The sequence below is a fragment of the Panicum virgatum genome, chromosome 4K, assembly GCF_016808335.1.
Source record: "Panicum virgatum strain AP13 chromosome 4K, P.virgatum_v5, whole genome shotgun sequence".
NCBI classification, from domain to species: Eukaryota; Viridiplantae; Streptophyta; class Magnoliopsida; order Poales; family Poaceae; genus Panicum; species Panicum virgatum.
This window is the reverse complement of record NC_053139.1, coordinates 5,175,381-5,195,237: the sequence shown is the minus strand read 5'-3', so window position 1 is coordinate 5,195,237 and position 19,857 is coordinate 5,175,381. Positions and strand designations below refer to the sequence as shown.

At 46.8% G+C, this 19,857-nt stretch overlaps 2 protein-coding genes across 11 annotated transcripts; one reads left to right on the top strand and one right to left on the bottom strand.

The window, feature by feature from the left end:
- Window positions 1-2,083: 2,083 nt before the first annotated feature.
- On the top strand, window positions 2,084-2,826 carry LOC120702708. Its single transcript, XM_039986618.1, has 2 exons — window positions 2,084-2,219; window positions 2,325-2,826. The coding sequence occupies exons 1-2, from the start codon at window positions 2,183-2,185 to the stop codon at window positions 2,648-2,650; spliced, it is 363 nt and encodes a 120-aa protein (XP_039842552.1). The 5' UTR covers window positions 2,084-2,182; the 3' UTR covers window positions 2,651-2,826.
- A 110-nt stretch (window positions 2,827-2,936) lies between these two features.
- LOC120702706 lies at window positions 2,937-15,346 on the bottom strand. 10 transcript variants are annotated; one of them, XM_039986614.1, is made up of 15 exons: window positions 15,077-15,346; window positions 14,545-14,643; window positions 8,859-9,003; window positions 8,697-8,776; window positions 8,503-8,619; window positions 8,342-8,420; window positions 8,062-8,243; window positions 6,177-6,244; window positions 5,437-5,547; window positions 5,271-5,335; window positions 4,901-5,005; window positions 4,753-4,836; window positions 4,553-4,669; window positions 3,465-4,170; window positions 2,937-3,364 (listed from the first exon to the last, which is right to left on the bottom strand). In XM_039986614.1, coding segments are annotated over exons 10-15 (1,077 nt in total). In that variant the 5' UTR covers window positions 5,334-5,335; window positions 5,437-5,547; window positions 6,177-6,244; window positions 8,062-8,243; window positions 8,342-8,420; window positions 8,503-8,619; window positions 8,697-8,776; window positions 8,859-9,003; window positions 14,545-14,643; window positions 15,077-15,346; the 3' UTR covers window positions 2,937-3,362. The 10 variants fall into 10 exon arrangements, 9 of the variants coding, with proteins under 9 accessions (XP_039842548.1, XP_039842546.1, XP_039842550.1 ...); XM_039986612.1 differs by lacking the exon at window positions 15,077-15,346 and adding exons at window positions 14,729-14,760; window positions 14,908-14,981 and having other exon boundaries at window positions 8,503-8,776; XM_039986616.1 differs by having other exon boundaries at window positions 8,697-9,003.
- Window positions 15,347-19,857: the final 4,511 nt, after the last annotated feature.

The window sequence follows — 19,857 nt, the reverse complement described above, 5'->3', positions numbered from 1 at the left end:
GCCAGGCAGCGGTCGACACGTGCTCCTCGGGGTTCCGGCCGCGGCCGGCGGCCTGCTCCCGCGGCGGGGCGAATCAGGCACGGCAGCGCTCTGCTGCCGCCGCTGCCCCGGGCGCGACGTATGCACGGCGTGGCCAGCAGGGGGGTGTCCGTCCGTCCGTGATCCGTCGCCTCGCGCTTCCCGCCGCCCCACCCCGCCCCTGTCGGCCCGTCCAGAGCAGTTAGCTACAGTGCCCTGCCGCGCCGCGCCGCACGACGAGCCGGGGTGCTGGCCCGCAATACTGAGTCTACGGTTGACCGCACCCAGCTCAAGTCCCGGTCGACCAACCAACGTGGTGGACCCCACACCACGTGATTTTATCTCCTCTTCTCCCCGACCTGCTCTGTCCATCCGTTTCCTTTCCGCCTTATCCTCTTCCCCTTCTCTTTTCTTCTCCGGATCCAAACCGCTCGACGCCACTCGCCCGCTCCCATCCCCATCCCCGATTCCTACCCGCCGCCCCCGACTACCCCGGAGGACCGAGCGCCCACCCGCCCACCCACCTTGACGGCGCCCCCAATCCCCGCCCACGGCCCTCACCGCCGCCCCGCTGCTGGTCCCCGCTCTCATCCGCGTCGACTCCAGGCTAGGCCACCACCGCCTCGCGCCGGCGTGCGGACGGCCCACGCCCGTCCCTGCGGCCTCCGCCTCCCGCCTCCCCCCTTCCACGGAGGCCGGCGCTTATTCATCCCCGGTGCCACCAACGGTACGGCGTTCCGGTGGGGAGTGACTCGTGGTGAATTGGTGATCGAGGGCACCTGCCCTTGGATGTTTAAGGAGAGGGCGCACATGCTGTTGCGCCTCGCTAGATCGGGACCACGCCGGCACCTGCCCAGATCCAGTTTTTTTTTCATACAAATTTTTTTTGGATGATATTTTTTTTCTTCCATTCGATAAATTTTTCTCTGTCAAAATTTCTCTCGTAAATTTTTTTTATCTCACCAATTTGTTTCTTGAAATTTTTTCTACCCACTAAAATTTCACTCGAATTTTTTTTTGACTCATAAAAAAATGTCTGAATTTATTTTTCTCAGAAAACGACAAAAAAAATTTAAAAACGAAAAAAAAGTTGTCGGGAGCCTCCCGTACGGTTGACCGTAAACTAGCGTGCCCCGTGCTGGCCGCGGAAGGTGAGACGTGTAGGTAGACTAGGGCTGGAGTAATATACTTATATACACTAGGGTTCTCCCTTGGTCCAAAAATATATGGCGTATTTCTTCAAACTACTGTCTTTTAAGATAAGATTTTGATCTTTAGTTTCTTTTAATATATAGCTTCAGTTGTTATAATCTCAATACCATACCAATGTTACTCGTGGGCTAAATATACATATAGTTTATTAGCTAATTGTTTGTCAAAACTTATGAAGTTTGACGTTCTGAATCAAAAAAACGTCTTGCATTGATGAACAAAGGAAGTATGTGACTGGTGGGCGCACATAATACATGGACACGTGATTTATTTGCACAATCTTACCCAGTCGAATTGTTAAGCAAAATTGTATAAGTAAAACTTTGAGTTTCTATGGAATAATTCCATTTTCACTACATCCTTATTCGCCATTGTCAGCAACACATGTGGGCCCATATCTCAGTGGGGCATCGATAGCAAATAAGACATTACAAAAAAATTATATATGGGAAACCGATAGCTAATTGTCCTGGGTGTTCTATGGTCATCTTATGGCTATATATGGCCATGGATTGAGGAAAAATGCAAGCTCGGGCTGGTGGAGTGGCTCGCTTTTACTTTTTCGCTGCCGTCTGAGCTCATTTTTCATTAAGAGGAAGAGAGAAAGAGCGCCTTTATTTTGACTCCAGCATCCATCTCTAAACATGGATACCATGAATATAATCTAGCTAGGCTCTACATGAGTAGACAAAATCTTGAGGTTGGGGAAAGCAGCATAGTGTACGTTAGATGGATGATACTAGGTGGGCCCCGCGCTTCGCCGCGCCCATTAGCGCTGACGGGCCTTGGGAGGGACATACGGGCCAGAAAGTATGGGAGGGACCGTTTGGTTTGGTGGAGTCTGGGAAGCGTGCTTAAATAGAGCTGAAGCGGCTGCCAAAGTCTACTCGAGCATTTGGTGGAAGTAGAAGGGAGCAGTCGTGGTTCCATAGGCAGCGGTTTGCTTTCGGGGATGGCGAGCGACATCGACATGGTAGAATCCGGCGCAGGTGACTTTGCTTTCAGATTTTGTTTCTACTTCGCTGTGACTTTGCGCGTTTTCTATTAGGGTTTAGGGATGTGTTTATATTCTTCATGTGGATCTGCAACTGTAGATGTGGAGGTTGTTTGTGTTTCTCAGAGGGCGGTTTTGCACGAGGCTGTCAAAACTTTAGACGGCTCTGTTCCTGTCTATCATCACGACGTGGCGAATGGTGTTTTCATAGCAACGGCTTTCGTGCTGTTTCCTTTGTCTGGTGAAGGGGACGCCATTTCAATGCTGGATGCAAGAGGAGAAGGTAGAAGAACAAAGGATGAAGCCGAGGAGAGTGCTACAGAAGCTCTGTTGTCTGTCGTGAAGCTGAATCAGAAAGTTGGGGCGGATGATATTACAGAGCAGCTGGTAAACCTCAACATGTCTGATGTGGAGATGAACAAATAGTTTGCCTGCAGTGATGTGTATCTTAGAGTAGGTTTAGTTTCCTGTTTTATGTTAGGCGGTGGATATGTAGTCTGTGTGTACGGGCTAGGTGATGAGGCTAATTTCCGTTACCATGTATTGACCAATAGAGAGCATGGTCACTTCGTACTTGCTATTTTAAGTTATTTGGTCAGAGCGGTGCATGTTGTTTCCAGCGATTCCAGTACAAAACACAAGATTCATAGAACAGCATGGAACCTAACAGAACAGAAAAAGCAGGCAAAGTAAAATAACAGCAAGAGATTGATGAGATGTTCATAGCACAGCTGGCTTCATTCATAGCAGATAGCATGTTACTATAGGAGTCATATATGATTAATCTTGATACATATGAACAACCATGGCATAACTGTATGAGCTAAGAGGTTGGCAGCCTGATTGTTTTTTGTATCAGAGAAACCACCGATCTGCTCCCCAATGCATTAGCCTACTTTGCTTGGCCTGGGCAGAGGATTAAGTGTTCAAGATGCAGAAGATAAAAGAAGGTGGCCTGGTATGAACAGGCTTTGATATCTGCAGCAGTAGGCCTTGATGAGTCAGAATATATAGAACAAAAGGACCATGCTGTGGTCAAAACGGCTATCAGGTATAACACCCAAAAGGAATTCTGAATGGTGTTCTGTGGTATCAGCTATAACACCCAAAAGGAATTCTGAATGGTGTTTGGAGCATTCTCTGCGTGTGAAAGTTGGAAAAGGAATTGTCACGTATGTGGAACCATAAGATAGTGATTTAAAGCTATTTTTCACTTAAAGAACGGACGAGCTGTACTTACAGTGCATGAAACGGCCATGTTTGGCCGCATGAATGTGCCCATCACGGAGAATGTCTAGGAGGAGAAGAGCAAGCTGATCAACACGCGAAGGATTCTCTTTATCTCCTGTGAAAGTGAGCTGACTGCTGTGAGCATCACTGCTGTCTCCAGGGAGGCACATTTCTTTGATTGGGAGGATATCAGAAAATGAGCGACAAACATCTGCGATGCGGCGATGAACTGCCTTGCATTGATTAGTTTCTGTAGTGCGCTCCTTGATAAGATAAGTCATGTTGTCCTGGAAAGCCTCAGAGTAGAACTGTTCAGCGCTCATCTTGCTGTAGGTTCCAGGATAGGCCCTCATCTCATCCATCTTGTCCTCAAATGCCTGGCAGAAGAAGTTACTGATATCTAGCTCATACTGCTTCTTTTTTAACACATTTTGATTGAAGTCATTGATCTCAATCTTTCTGTTGCTCTGATAGTACTCAAGCACTGATTCAGCCAAATTCTCTTCTGCATCTTCGTGATTAGAAAATGGATTGCTGTATAGCACTGTGTCGCCGTCTTTCCCACGGCCACCATGCCGTGGCAGATCGACGCACATCCACGCAATGTATTGGTCCAAACCAAAAGGAAGCATTCCAGTACCATGCACATTCAGATTTAATTGTCCCATGACTTCTTTGAGGATCAGACGGCGAGGAACATAGGCTGATATTTGGTTCTGCACTTAATCAGGTATAGATGAGATTTGAATGGTTGGAGAGGTATTAAAAAAAAAGAAACAGGAGGCAGGTAACTCAGATGTGGGAAGTGGAAGTAGGCAAACAGGAATTCAGTGCATGAAATATGTATTATGTCTAACTACCTACTTTAAGTATGTAGTATTTTGTCAGTTGGTTTTATGCTATAGTGTTTTACTGTTAATAAAAAGAGCAGCAATGTTGAGCAGCAGTAAAATGAAATATAAATGCAATGTAAACTAAGGTAATGGTAAGCGACAGCCTAGCTTAGGTCTAGGAAAAGAAGGGCAATAGGTGGTAAAGGTGTTGTTATTTTTTTCCAGACTATCTGCCTGCTGTAGATGTGTATATATGCATGTGTACCTCCATAGCGATGACATGTGGCTTCTCAACAATTTCAGATTTGAGCTGTGAAACCTGCAGCCTTGACTGGAGAGATGGTGATGGAGTGGAAGTGTCCTCCATTTTGAGTGTAGGGCTCTGAACAAATGGAATCGAAATTCAGCTGTGGCCAGGAAAAGATCTGGTAAGATGAACAGCAAGTCGTGCATGAAGGGTGTTGCCTGTTTTTTGGTCGGTCTGGAAGTACAACCTTCATGATCCATCTCCACGCTGAGCTGGAGACCAAGACGGTTTATGGTGCTAGCCTGGAAGAGGCAGAAACACATTAAAATCTGTAGTCTGCGCAAGAAACAGGGCCGAAAGTTGAACCTGCACTGCTTCGTTTGAGTCAGAGGTAGGTTCTTGGTGCTGTATGCCGAGTCTAGGGCTGAGTCCTCCAGCACCGTGGTCCTTGGTGTGGTCCATGTTCTTGTCCTGGGGCAGTAAATATGTAGGAAGGTTATGTTAATCTATCGAAAAGTAAAATAGGAACACAATATGCTGTGAAACAGATAGGTAATAGTGAATCTAAGATTAGTGGTTGTCTGGTGCAGGGAAAAGAAGGACGGCGCCACGATGTGTAAACATTGGAAGAAAGAAAAGAAAAGGCACAATGTGTAAAGGCGCCAAGAAGCAAAAGGAAAATCTCAGGATCTTTAGTTGTACAATGGATCATCAGAAGCAATAAAGAACACAGCACCTGATCTGCTTGTTGTCCCAGGGCTCTCCTCAACATCCTTTTCTTTGGGTGCAGGAGTTCCATCGCTGTGGGCAGGAGGAAAGGAAAATAACTGCAGTGAGCAGGGATAGAAAAACTGGCAGTACTTGTTGTCTATAGGAGCTACGGTATAGCACTGTAGAGTTACCTCAGACATCCCATACGTTTCGAGCTCCCATTGTTTCCCAATGTAAGCTTGGATTACCGTGCCACTCTGTGTCTCACTCTATATCATCTCCTGGCGGTTGTGGATATGGGCCTGGGCCATGAAAGCCGATGTTGTGGAGTTTTCGTATTTAGTGGAAACAAATGTACGAAGTCTGCACATATAATTGCTTGTGCACCACATATTCTACTGGTTTGTAGATGGCTAGGAAGCTAATATGTTCAGGACTCTACCGGAGACAATATTACAGACAACAAAAGTTTAGATTTGCACCACTAAGGAAATCCTACAGTTTACATTGAGCAAGCAGCATGAAGTAGCAGGAATACGCCGACCTATGGCTAATAGAGCTTCCAACATTTAAGGTATCTCTGGACGGTATACGCTTACAAATCACCAGAAAGCTGTGTCAAGTGCAGCACAGCATTAGAAGTTTGGTGGGTAGATCCAAAATATAGGAGAGGCTAACAGAGCACAGTTCCTCCTCAGGTCAGTCTACATAATAATTAAGGCAGCCTAGGTCATGATAGGTATTCACACAGCACTATTGGTGGACCTCCTGCACTTCTACTCATCTTCATCGGCGGACGACATGTTGAGCCTTCTGCTTGTGCGTGTTTTTTGTCTTAGAAAGACAGCAGCAGTAAAGAAAAGTAGATTGAACAAGTATGTACCTAAACATTCATGCCAAAGAGAAAAGTAGATCGAACAACAGTGGTAACCTTTCTTCAGCGTCGCTATCCTCTAAGGTTTCTTGGAGATCAGCATCTCGAGGAAGACGCCTTGTTTCCTATGGAACGGTACATAGTGTTTTTTTTAGAGTTAAATACACCAGCGGCCCTCAAACTTGTCATCAGGTGCCACTTAGGTCCACAAACTCGCAAAATCGAAATCTGACTCTCTGAACTTGTAAAGTTGTGCCACTTAGGTCCATATCCCTTCAAAGGGCATGAATATATGCAAAAAGGCCATTGAGTTTTATCGTCTTCTACCTTCACATCCTTGAGGGATAGAAGGCAGGGCTGCCGCACGCTTGCCTCTGCGAGCCGCCGGCCACCACGCCGCGAGCGCACCTCCCGCGGCCGCGAGCCACCGGCCTCCATGCCGCACGCCCACCTCCGGCGAGCCGCCGACCTGCGCGCCGCTCCTCCCTCCGCCGGCGCGCCTCTCCTCTCGTGCTGGGATGCAATTTGGGATCGTCTACCATTGCATCCCAGCACGGGCAGGCAGCACCCCCAGCGCCACGACCCGCGCGTGGTCGTTGCCCTGCACCCCTGCGGCATCGGCCCCGCACAGCCATCGGTGGCGGCAGCGGCGTGTGCAAGCAGCAGCAGCAGCAGCGCCGCTGCCATGACCACGGACCCGCCGCCCAGCACCGGCGCCCTCCGCCTAGGCCCCCTCCTCTGCGAGCGCCCTGCCGCAGCGCACGTACCCGTCCTCCGCGACCTGCCGCCGCCGCCACGCCCTCAACCCCGGCCCCGGCCCCTGCCCCTGCCTCCGCCGGTGATACCACCGTGGCCTCGGACTCGCCGCCGCCATCGTCGTCGGCAACGGCCGCAACACTGTCGCGGCCTCGGACCTGCCGCCACCGTCGGCGGCGGCGTGCGCAGTGGACACAAATTGCAGCAGCGCCGCCGCGGCCTCAGACCCTGCGACTCGGCGCCGGTGCCCTCCGCGAGCGCCCTGCGGTGCCACACATCCTTGTCCTCCAGGGCCTACTGCTGCTGCCGCGCCCTCTAGGCCCCCGCCCCGGCATCAACACGGCGGAGCTAGCACCGCCGCCGCCGCTCGTGTCCCACCACGAGAGGAGCTTGCAGAGGGTGGAGGTGTGCGTCGGTGACCTCTGAGGCGAGCGTGCAGCTATGGACGCCGGGGCTGGAGCATCCGGCGACGGCGGGAGCAGGGTGTGCCCTCCACACCCCGGCCCCCGCCTCTGCCGGCAACACCGCCGCGGCCTCGGAATCACCGCCGCCATCGTCGTCAGCGCGTGCAGTGAGCGCGAGTAGCGGGAGTAGTAGCAGCAGCTCCGTCACGACCTCGGCGCGTGCGGCGGCCTCGCCGCGAGGCTGCCCAGCATGGGAGCCGGCGCTCGGAGGTGGCCTCGCCGTGGGAGGCGGCCCTCGATGGGAGGCGGTCTCGGCGCGGGAGGCCGGTCGGCTGCGGGCGCTCGCCGGCAGCAGGCTGGGCGCAGGCAGGGCCCCGGCCCCAGCCTCCCGCGGTAGCTGCCCGGCGGCGGCGTGGCTGTAGGGCAGGTGATAGGGCAGCGGCGCTCTGGACGTCGGGGCGGGAGTGGTTGCCGGCAGTAGGAGCAGCGTGGCGGATTGAGAAAGAGGTGAAAGAGATGAGGAGGATCTACATATAGAAGATGATAAAATTCAAGGGCTTTTTTGCATATATTCTTGCCACGTGGTGCCACATCAAGTGGTTTGGACCTAAGTGGCACAACTTAACAAGTTCAGGGTACCAGATTTCGATTTTGCAAGTTCGTGGACCTAAGTGGCACCTCGGGACAAGTTTGAGGACCGCTGGTGCATTTAACTCTTTTTTTTATATCCACGATTTACTTTCAGGAACTGGCAAAGATGGTAGGGATAAAGCGGAACATACCTTTGCATTCGGAGTAGGCACGACAATCTCAAGTTGAGCATGGTCCAGCACATCCTAAATATAATGCAATTAGGATTCATAGGCAAGATTTGACAGGCAATAAGAACTGGCTGTGTCAACACATAATTTAGCAGGTGTTGAAGCCTGTATGGGTACTGTGGCTGGAGTGACTCCACTGGCATCTGCACGACAAAACAGTTTTTCATAGTAGGTAAAAGAAATATATTTGAGAATTAGAAGGCTGTAAGGATAGGTATGGCTGTTGCTGGGAAGTATTTACCTGAAGTCCCTGCACTGGAGTTGTCAGGTTCAATTTGCAGAACTCTGGAGTTGGCATTTAGAGAAAATGCCAATGCAATCTGTTGTTGGAAATCTGTGTCAAACCAAGTTCAAGAACATTTAAATAGTCAAAGATATTAAAAAAAACACATTGGAACATACCTGACATATCATTTCTATCATCTGATCTTGTCCGTAATGTAGTGAACGATGCAATGGAACATGCATATAGTGGGAAACTCTGAGGGACTTGGGTGACCTCAACTATCTGTGTGTGTCCTGTCAGGCGAGCCATGAAGGGATGAGGGACCGGACGGTAGCTGTTTCTTGCATCATTGATCTGTAGGTAGCGCAACCTGTACACTTTGTCTTCAATCAGGTAGTTTCTATGTTTGCTGATCCATTTTAGTGGCACCACAGCCTCCATCGCTCCGTGCTGAAAAAACAAAGGAAGGGAAAATTGATTGTGCAAAGTAAACTGCGTGGAATTGAACACGTATGGCGAGAGAATAGGTCACCTCTTCATCAAGCATAACGAACTCAAATCTAATCAGGTTGGGCGGGGCTTTCTGGTCAAACTGTTCATAGAACCGAGTCACCCTAACCTTGACCTCCCAGCATGAATGTTCTGGTCCAACCTTTTTAAGCGGGGTCAAAGACATCCTGCAAAACCAAAGAGCAAATATAATGTCAGTAAAGTGCAGAGGCAAAGGACAACTTGAATTTAGTTTGGTACAAATGAAAATTGAAATAGCCAACATCAACACAGGCCAAAATGAGAAGTGGACTTTAGGTGTGGTTTCAATAATACAGTGTCAATGGTACTGTCTAGTACAACGGACGATTACAGGCTTGTGGGTGTAAAAAAAAAAGGCACTATACTGCAGCTAGTATTTCATCATAAACAATATTTCGAGTAGTTGCAGTAGCTGCTCCATTGTCTTTTTCAATGACCATGGACAGGCCTTCACGTGAGGTTACTCTTGAAACAACGACATATAACATCCCATGAGTAAAAACTAGTTCTCTGAGGTATACTCCAACATAGTTGAGGGTTTGGCCCTGGCACTTATTGATAGTCATAGCATAGCACACTCTAATTGGAAATTGGTGACGTTGCAAGGTGAAGGGCCATCTAGGGCTGGTGCCGTTCAACACTATCCTAGGAATTCCTACCAGCATGCCAATTTTTGTTCCAGTCATTATCTCAGCCTCAAGCACACGATCACCCAACCTCTTTATCAGAAGTCTTGTCCCATTGCAAAGCCCCTGAGCCTGATCAATATTGCGCAGAAGGACCACAGGTGTATCAATTTTAAGTGTAAGAAGATGGTGGGGGTAATTGTTTAGGACAATGGAATTCAACACTTCTGGTGGATACATCATTTCAAAATCAGCTGGCTGTTCCATTGAATTAGCAATCTGATCAAAGCTTCTGTACTCTCTAGAGGATCCTGGGACTCTCTCAACCATAACCTCATTCACCTCATCAACTGCAGCATTGACTGGACATACTATACACCTCTCTGCAAGATAGGGAACCAAAGAATAGGAGTTCTCAAAGTCAGTATACACAGCTGCAATTATTGCTGGTATCTTATCATTTTCTGGTAGAACTGCTATGTCGCGAGGTATATTAATCCATGTGTCTTCAGTTTCCCCTTCCTTTCTATGCGCATGTATTTTCCCATCGCCCACATCTAACACCCACTGTGCAAATTCAGCCATACGTTCTCTCTCAGAAGGGTTTAGAGCTGGATTGGTGAGGCGCATATTAATAGATAGCTTAAACACTCTGACATGCTTCCATAGGGGGGATCTAATTAGTGAAGCATTTAATATCTGAGATCGATCAGCCCCGTGGACTACAGGCAGCACTTGTCTGAAATCACCCCCAAATAAGATAGGGAGCCCACCAAACGGCTTGGCTGCATTGGCTGGTTCTTTCGCAGACAGCAGGTCTCTAAGCGTCCGATCAAGTGCTTCGAAACAAAATCTATGAGTCATAGGCGCTTCATCCCAAATAACCAACGAAGTTCTCTGTATTAGAGCCGCTAGCATAGTTCCTCGACCTTTGGCACATACGCTGGTCTCATGCACATCTAAGGGTATCTTGAATCTAGAATGCGTTGTGCGCCCCCAGGCAGGAGCAGACTTGCCACCCCTGAAGATGCAACAGCCAACACAATGTGATCAAGCGATCGTAGTTTTGCTAAAATAGTTCTCCACATGAATGTTTTTCCGATACCCCCATGGCCAGCTATGAAATAAACAAAACATTCTCGGCGGGCTATATTTCCTATGACAGTATTGTATACTATTCACTGGACATTGTTCAGAGCCAATGACATGGACACAGCTTCTACAGCCAACCTAGACCTGTCATAGGCCAATTCTTCAAGAGTCAATCTATTGCCGCCATCATCAAGCGCATTTTCAGAAGGAGTAGGGAGGTCATACGACGATATGGACATCCCATTCTTTAAGAACATATTTGAGAGTTCAGTTAGTAAGCTAGACAGCAGGATATTTTCTAGAACCACATAAGAATCATTCCCAACTCTCTTGCGCATTTTGTACTACAGGTCATCGGACATGTATCTCCAATATGCGTTGAAGAGAGCCCTAACGTTGCCTATATCACAATAGGCCAATACTGTGATAAATAGACTTCTAAGCTGAAAGGAGGTGGCCCACTGAACAACTTCATCAAACAGGGCTAGCCATTCAGTGTCATCTCCAATGAGACCACGCGCTTGACATGCTTCTCGAAATGAATTGTACACGTTGCCTTCATACGTTCGCACATCTGCGTATGAGAGTGCACCTCTGACCACCATAAGCAACATTCTAAGATATAATCCTTCACCTACTCCTGGATGAATGTACTGAAGCCTTCCTATCTTTGTACCTCTTTTCCGAATGGACCACGCCTTGTGCTTTGGATCCCATGTGTAAAATCTTGGGAATTCACAGTATGTGTACTGGCGGGTAGCTGGGCTATTTTGGTTAGCAGTGAACCACTCAGTAAGTGTACTTTTTGTTGAGTCGGGATCGTCAGCTATAGCCTCGAGATTATCCTCCTCTGATAGAGGAACAATATTAAGCCCAGGCATATGAATGTAGAGTCTTTCCACCGATGGTTGCTTCTCATGTATCTCATAGCCTAATAGCCGCCAAACAGCCTCGCCCCATGATAGGTACCTCGATTTTATGTACTTAGCTATTTCATCTACACCCTCTTTGTCAGCATCACCCCGATCTGTATTTCCTGCATGAGGAGTGGCTGAAATGGCCATCCTCGCAGCAGTCACACCTTTGTTACAGTACTTGAACAGGTATTTGATCAAATATGATTGGTTACAGGCCTCAACATTGATGTGAGCCTGGAATTTTTTCAGAACCTGCAGGTTGTGGGGGACAACCCATCTATTGTCGAGATCCACTCCACCTTTACATACTCTAACACCGGTATCTCTACGTTGATAGATAGGGAAGCCCTCTTTGTCAAAGGTTGTTTCATTTTGGAAAGTCTTTGGATAATTTTTTATGCAGCGGCCGTCTTTCATACACGGGCAGGTCTTATTAAGCTCACTGCATGGCCCGTGCATCATAAACTCTTGGACCAGGACAAAACCTAACAGATCTTCGCTAGGATTGGGTATCTCCGCAGATATGTATTGGTCAACAAAACCAGCAGATGGTTCAGGTCCACAATCAGCCTGCAAGACCAATATATGGGCATGGGGGAGACCACGCTTTTGGAATTCTATCGTATCAGCATCTACATAGGATGAGCAAAGAAGTGATGCAGAGATGAGCTAATGATGCAGGCAGAAACATATTTAAAAAAAGCAAGCTGGAATCCTCACACGCAGAAACAGGACCATAGGTTTCACCGCTTCTAATGTCTTCTATATATTCTTGAAGCTTCATGTGGAACACGTGGCTGGACAAATCAGCTCGATCAGGTGGTTTCTGGCCAGGCTCAGAACGGAGAGCTTCTTCTATCTCTGGCCAGCAAGCATTGCAAGTGAATGTGGTAAACAGGCTTGGCGGGCCGTAGGCTCTTGAAATAGCCATACAATCATGGTAATTCTGGTTCATATGCCGCTTGCTACCCGGATATGAAGCCGGTAGAACTCTCTTGACTCCCACATCTCTCCCTGTTGACGCACCTCTTGCTATCGCATCAGAAATCCCTTGGTAAGTTTCACTACGCAGCAGTTTTTGATTGTGGTAATGGAAAGAGAGCCGGTCTGCCTCGACACAAGAGTACGCATTAACAATATACTGCTGCGAAAGGCGACCTGAGCAGATAATTGGATTTGGCTCATCTTTCCGATAATGTGTGTAATAGCAATGGTACTCCATCATACTAATTGTATCACGGGCACCACGGTTTGACCCCGCACCGCCTGCACCATTTTTGAATTTGATTCCCAGCTGATAACCCTTGTCAGCATAGGGAAAGAGCAATGGATATTGTAATGTCATAAGGGCTGGATGAATAGGGGAGATACGCTTGAATCTAGACTGCCGTGACTCCACAATTATGTCGAACTGGCGAGGAATTGAAGAGTCACCGCCAACTATAAGGGCAGCCAATTCATCAACCGCCAGCAAACTATACCTATCAGTGCTTGTATATGATGTCCCAACCAGCCTAATACTCACATCAGGTGCAGTAGGAGAGAGCAGCCTATCACGCGCCATGCGGAATTGTTTTACCAAGGGGTTGCACTCATCTAGCATGGCAATCAGCGATTGAACGATCTCTGGATCTGGCATATCATCATGCCCTGATTCAGTAGAGTAAATCCCAAGATTATTTTGCACCTCATTCAAAGTGTCATGGATATATAGCTACGCATACTGCGCTGCATCTCCCTCGTTGGGCAGCAGGGAACCAATCCTATGGTGTACAACACCATTGATCCGGAACACATAAGGACCCCGCCCAGTATTAACGGATCTATCAATATCAACTCCCATTGAGGTAAAGGCAAACATGCAGTTGTACTGCCTAATTAATTTCATGAATTTGGTGTTGCGGGCTCCTCCACTGAAACTCACAAGATCACGTAAGGGCTGGGGGAATGCCCGGTGTCTAGGAAGGGAGACACTGCCTCCACGGCAGCACAAATTATAAACAATCCTTTTTTGCGGGTGTGAGCTCAGGCTGAGAACCCGTTCCTGGTACCAGAAAATAGAATTGCAATGCTGACAAACGTATTCAGGGGCTCCATAATATGAGCGGGCAGCATACGTTTCTGCAATAGCAGTGTAGATACACAGGGGGCTGTTAAATAGGAAGCATAAGAAAGAGGAAGGGAAGGGTGTTTTTTACGGAGTGGAGACAGGTGGGAACCTTTGAGGACAGTAGCATATTCCTTTGGAAAAGCAACAATGGGTTCAATGAAGGGCTCAGAAGGAATCAATCCTGCCCATACAAACGATCAGCATAGCAATCAACAGGAAGTCAAAGGGGATGGGTAAAAAGGAGGCACCACCTTTTGTCATAAGAGCTCTATCTTTGTTTCGTTTCATCCGCCTCTGCCTGTTAGCCGTTGCAAGTACAGAAGGAACAATTGGACACCAATGGTCGCCTAGGGAATTAGAAACAATGGGAAAGGAAGCACACAGTGAATAGGAAGGGCAGAGGTATGATTGCACCGGCACTGACAGGGATAAGCACTTACGAACAACACTGATCCGGCAATTGGAGAAAGGAACAGATGGGGCAGGAGGACTGGTTGTGGGATCTACGATAGCAGGCATAGGAAGAGGAAAGGTACTGTCACAGGCAGCCATCCTTGGCCGCACATTTCGCTCCTGTCCAGCTTGAACACGAGCAGAAACGGTGGTGGCAGCAGCAAGGTCGCGCCGGCGCCGCCGAGATTCAACCAAACCCGCCGCAAAATGCCTAGGGCGCACTCTCCTCGCTTCAGAAATAGGAGCGCGCCTACACCGTGGCCGAGAAGGACCAGGCAGTTCCATCTAAAGATACATACTTACTCAGCGATCTAGAAAGACCTAGGAACATACAGCACAGGAGGACCACAGAACAACAACATCACAACAGGAACAAAACTCTCTAAAACAGCGACAACAGGCAGCAATCGAACACAAATGCAAGTACTTCTGGTACACACAGAAGAGGCACACAGTGAAGAAGTATGGCACATTGCCGAAAAAACGCACCTGAACAACCTGAAAGACAGATCTGGCGCGAACACGCAGCGCTTTTCACTGCTATCCGAAGATCCAGCAACGAATCCAACAAAATGCGCGCGGGCAGATCTGAGGAGAAAACCCTAGAAATTCATAATGAAGCAAGAGAGCGGCAGGTATTGTAGAACAGGAAGGCAACAGCGAGGGTACAAACCTGTATCCACGCAATGGAGGTAGGAGAAATTTCTGAAGAAGAGAGCCGGAGTCCATCGCGTGCACGAAGCAACGCACATGCACATCAGACACGGAGCAACGCAGACGCACATTAGACAATCAGATCGAAGCAATGCGAAAAAGTAACTAAGAATAAAGGCACGCGGAGGGACATCTCACCACCGAAGCAAGGCCACCACCGGAGCAGTCCCGTCCAACCACCAGCAGCAACGGCGGCGGCACAAGGAAAAAAATAGCGCACGAGACAAACCGAAAACAAACCATGAGGAACCGCGAGGCAAAAGGCACAAGCTGTATGGAATGGAAACTGGGAAGGCACGAAGCTCACCGAGGACGAGAAGGGAACGGGAGCGGCGGCGGCAACGTCGCTCCTCGCGTTACCGGCCCCCCACCCTCGGAGACGAAGGCGACCCGGCAGTCTCGGCCTCCACCCAACCCTCCCGCCGCCCTCCACTCCCCTTCCAGCCTTCACGGAGTGCGGCGCGCAAGACGGGCAGTAGCCACGGGTAGTAGCCAGCGATGGTGGCGCACACGAATGGCAGGAGCCAGGAGGAACGATTGGGCCTAACCCTAGGTACAACGCGGAGAGGCGGTAACGCGAGCAGGGAGCCGGGCCGCAAGAAGCGAGACGGTCCAGAACGGAGGCGCAGCGGCGTGCGGAGGCTAAGCGAGACGGGCCGAAACGGAGGCCTAGCGGCGTGCGGAGCCTAATCCAGAGGACGCGTGTCGCTACAGAGACGGCGGAGGCACCAGAGCGCCGCTCGCCTCTTGTTGTATAGGGATTAGACTATATAATGGCATCTAGCTTGGCCTGGATATGATAGGACTGATATCTCTCTTTTTTTGTTCCTACTTTGCTACGCAACAAGAGCTTCAGAATTTTCCTCACAAATAGCAAATAATCTTTTTAATAACTAGCTACCATACTCAGCCTGCGTGATTTTGATAATTGTGTCGCGAGGAAATAGCTATTTATACCTCATCAAGCAATGGCATGAATTTTATGCGCAAAGATGGTTTGATCCCCTACCCATCAAGGATCAAAGTACTTTTGGCGGCTCGTATGGATCTCATTAATGTACTTTGACTATGAACGCGTCCATAGCACGCCGATATCGGTGGTGGCTCTCAACATTTTTTTTTGAATTACACCAGGAGCACTGGTACATCATTTAAGAACTCGGTTGGAGCACCCACGCTGACCGCGCGCTCAAACGCAGGTGAGGCTACCTGGGTGGTCCCAGAATGCGCCTACTGAGCAACTCACACCCTAACACCCTAACACACACGCTCAGCCTCCCTCTGGGGAATTTTCCCCGGTGAGACGCGCGGGTTGTCCCCGACGGGGATCGAACCCGGGCGGGTGGGCTGCACACCGGCAGCGCTCACCACCCGAGCTAAGCTCGGTTCTCGTGGCTCTCAACATCAACGAGCTTAGTTTCACAGATAGATCAGTGTGCGGCATGCGTACATTCATGGTCATAAGTTGAGAAGTGCGCCTATATGTGAACGTATGCATGTATGTGATTTGAAATCTCAATCGAATTCCGTCTGTCCTACCAGTCACCACCGGTAAAGGTATATACTGATATTTCCCCTCCGTTTTTAATGAAATTTATTTTAAAATATTTGGTCAAATTTCTTAATGTTCTTGAAAGTTTGACCAGTTTTCAACCTATGTCGGCCAACTCCTTTTCTATTAAAAAAGATAGTTAGAAACTCTATGCATAATGGTCTTCAAAATCGTAATAATGGTAGCTGACAATCAACGGTCTTAATATACATGTAATATCGTAATAAAGATAGTATAATGTTTTGAAATAAAATCTATAACTCTACGCACATGGTTAATTATTTGCTTGTTATTAGCAGTTGGTAAATTTGATGTAGGCATAAAAGTACCGTTGCATACTTGCATCCTCTGTTGTGCCATTACTTTCCATTGCATGTATAGGCAGAATCGTCCTTTGCTATTGTGCGCATGCAAATTACGAGTTCCTTGTCACTGTTTCTAAGATTAATCACGGGCATATTTATGTGTTATTGTCATATTATTCTCTTAATACCTAAAGTTAATCACGATCAACATAACCATCTCTGATTATTATTTGTACAGTTGGGAGGACATAAAATCATGGTGAAACGTTTACAAAGTGTGTGCGTGAGTACTTCTAGCGGTAATAATTTTCTAAGCATTATACTTGTGATAGAAGGTGCACTGATAAATGCATAAGTGTGATGTGCTCATGTACATATTGTGGGCATGCCATGTAACTTGAAGAAAAAACATATTCAACCTCAGGGCACCCATAGGATTTATTAAGGAGGTCTTAATTAAGCCAAAAAGGTGGTCTTAATTAGGAGCGAACATATACTTAGAGCAAGTATAATGGCTGGAGGAGAGCTGGCTGAAAATCTATGTGGAGCAAGAGAGAGAAGAAGATGGGCGACTTGCGGTGCGCCCGCTCAAGCCGGCGAAGAGACCCTATCTTTACTGCTACTAGAACATTTGGCGCGCGTTGCGCGCCCTATCATGGCAATAGTAGAAATTTGTTGAAATATTTCATATTTGATTCAATTTTTTTTCAGATTGAGCTTATACACAGATAAGCCAAAGTTGTGACACTGGAATGTGAGATGTTCTAATGCGGTTATCATTTTTTCAAAGCAGAAACAATTTTTTTATTTTCTCAAAATATAAACAATCTCCTTGTGCCTTTTTTTTTAAAATGTTCTTTTAGATATTTCGACATGTGTTATGGTCTGAATATAAAGCAAAGATTAGCCACACCATATCTTAAATATCATTCATAATTTTTCTAAATAAAACGGGCATATGCATTCCATTACTTGTTAAATTACATAGTCAACCAGTGCAAAAAATATCAACTTTTAATCACAATCTTTTCCTAACAATGCAACCCAAGCTAAAGCAGGGATACTGCCGGCAATACCCATCAAATGATTGAAATAATTTGCCACGTCCTTTGGTCATTGTAAGTCTGGCACATCATCCATTAACGACGGTTCTTCATCATGAAGCTTCTTAACAGCAACCAGTAGAACACCTCTCTATGTTGCTTTCCTAAATGTTCACTGAAAAGTGAAGTGAAAACAAATGAGATCTCTAGAGATACATTGGTAATCCACTTTTTTGGATCTTCAGTGCACTGAACACCACACATATATCCCAAAGAAAAAGAACAGAGGCGGCAATTGAGCTCAGTGAGATGAACATATTTGAATCTGCAATTCTGCATACAGTTAAATTTTCATGCAAGTGGTGTTCAATTTTTTTGGCAAACTGTAGCTCAAACATTCTCCAGAACAGAAACGACAATTGAGCTCAGTAACGCTATTGTTGTTTTCTTTCATTATTTGCAACTGAAGAATATACATACCCTGATAAAAATCAATCATGGCCGAAATTAGCAAATCAAGGCACCAACATATTGACTCAGGTAAACTTAGTAGAAAAACAAAGATGGGATGACACCACACATCTTCGATTGTAGGACTTGCAAGCGATTGGCCCTGAAATCAAAGCGATATTTGAGGCTTCACATGAAACACATTGCAGAACTTTTGTAGACTGACAATTTCCACTGCATTCTAGTTTTGCTAAGTTCAATATAACTTTATGTTACAAATGCTCATAGAATATTTCATTGCTTGCAAAACACTACAAATGATTTAAAACGCATGCTTGCCAAAAAAAAGAATAAATACCATGAAACATGAGTAAATACTGTCATAGAGAGCAAGGGCATAAACGCTTGAAAGGTAAGCAATCTATCACAACTGTATGCCATCATCTTGTCTCTTAATGCAAGTTTTAATATCTGCAGACATATAAATCAGTTGGGTTAATCTAGCTCTAATGTATCATTATACAACTAATAATTCCAAAGGTTCTCAAGGGGAAAAAATCCATCCGGATGTTAGGCTTCTTACCAACAAATCGAATCAATTCCAAGTGCTTGCAACCCTTGCCAATCTGAGAAGGATTCCCACTCACATCGATCAACAATTTCATGGCTAGCTGGCAACCATCTCCCAGGCTCTTTGCAACCAAAGCTCATTCAATATGTATCCATTCATCCATATCCCTAGCATGAATAGACGATGGTTTTAGTTATTGATTAAAGCAGGTGGCAAGGAATGAAACATAATGTCGATTTCAGGATGGCTGTTAGGTTCTTACATGATCTGAAGGAGAGTCACTGCAGTTTCACTCGAACTCATCGTCGCTCGCAGAGCCTGCTAGTTCCACATGCTGCGCCGCCGCTCTTACGTGAGCCTCCCACTTTACTCCGGATCTGGCGACATTGGCCTGTTTCATTAAAAACATGTTCCCTTGTTTATGCAGAAAAATCACAAAGTGAATGGAAAGTTCTTAAGACCGGGGACTAAACCACAAATTAGGTAAAGAAGATTGAGATCTATAGGAGCTTCTGAAACTGAAAGAATAGACCATGGTGCACATCAATCTGATTATAGTGGGGATTTTGACAAGCAGTTAAAAAATATGCACTAACACATATGGCTCCTAAGATGTTAGCTCTCTACATGTGGCTCTGAAAGCTAGAGCTATGGAAAAAGAGGAAAAGTTGAATACAAAAATATTAATCATTACATAATTCACTTTGCTTGGTATTTGTAAGAATCATTACACCATGATTCAGGCATTCAGGAAACCAGTGAAAAAACAGACCATTACACCATGTTTAATGAAAAAGTATGTGGCTATTTCATGGTAAAAATGAGCATTTAACTTTAGTTAGAACTGCCGTGAGTGTAGATTAAGCTTTACCTTTGCTAAAAATGGTGTCATCTTTGTCATGTGGTGTCCCTGGTGACAGGCGTGCCTTGAGTATGTGTGGCTGGAGCATCGAGCTGCTCTATAACCTCCTCTGGTAGGAAATAAAGATAGCTTAGCACCTTTCTTTGGAGTGATCTGCAGATTATATAAGAATTTCAAAGAAAGATATATAAATTTTTTGTAAGAACCTGTGGGCTGTTCAGAAGGGTTTGGCTGGCCAGCAACACAAAAGCTCTAGTGCTGGTAGCAAAAATCGGTCATTTAAAGAAACTGTGCTTTTCCCCAAA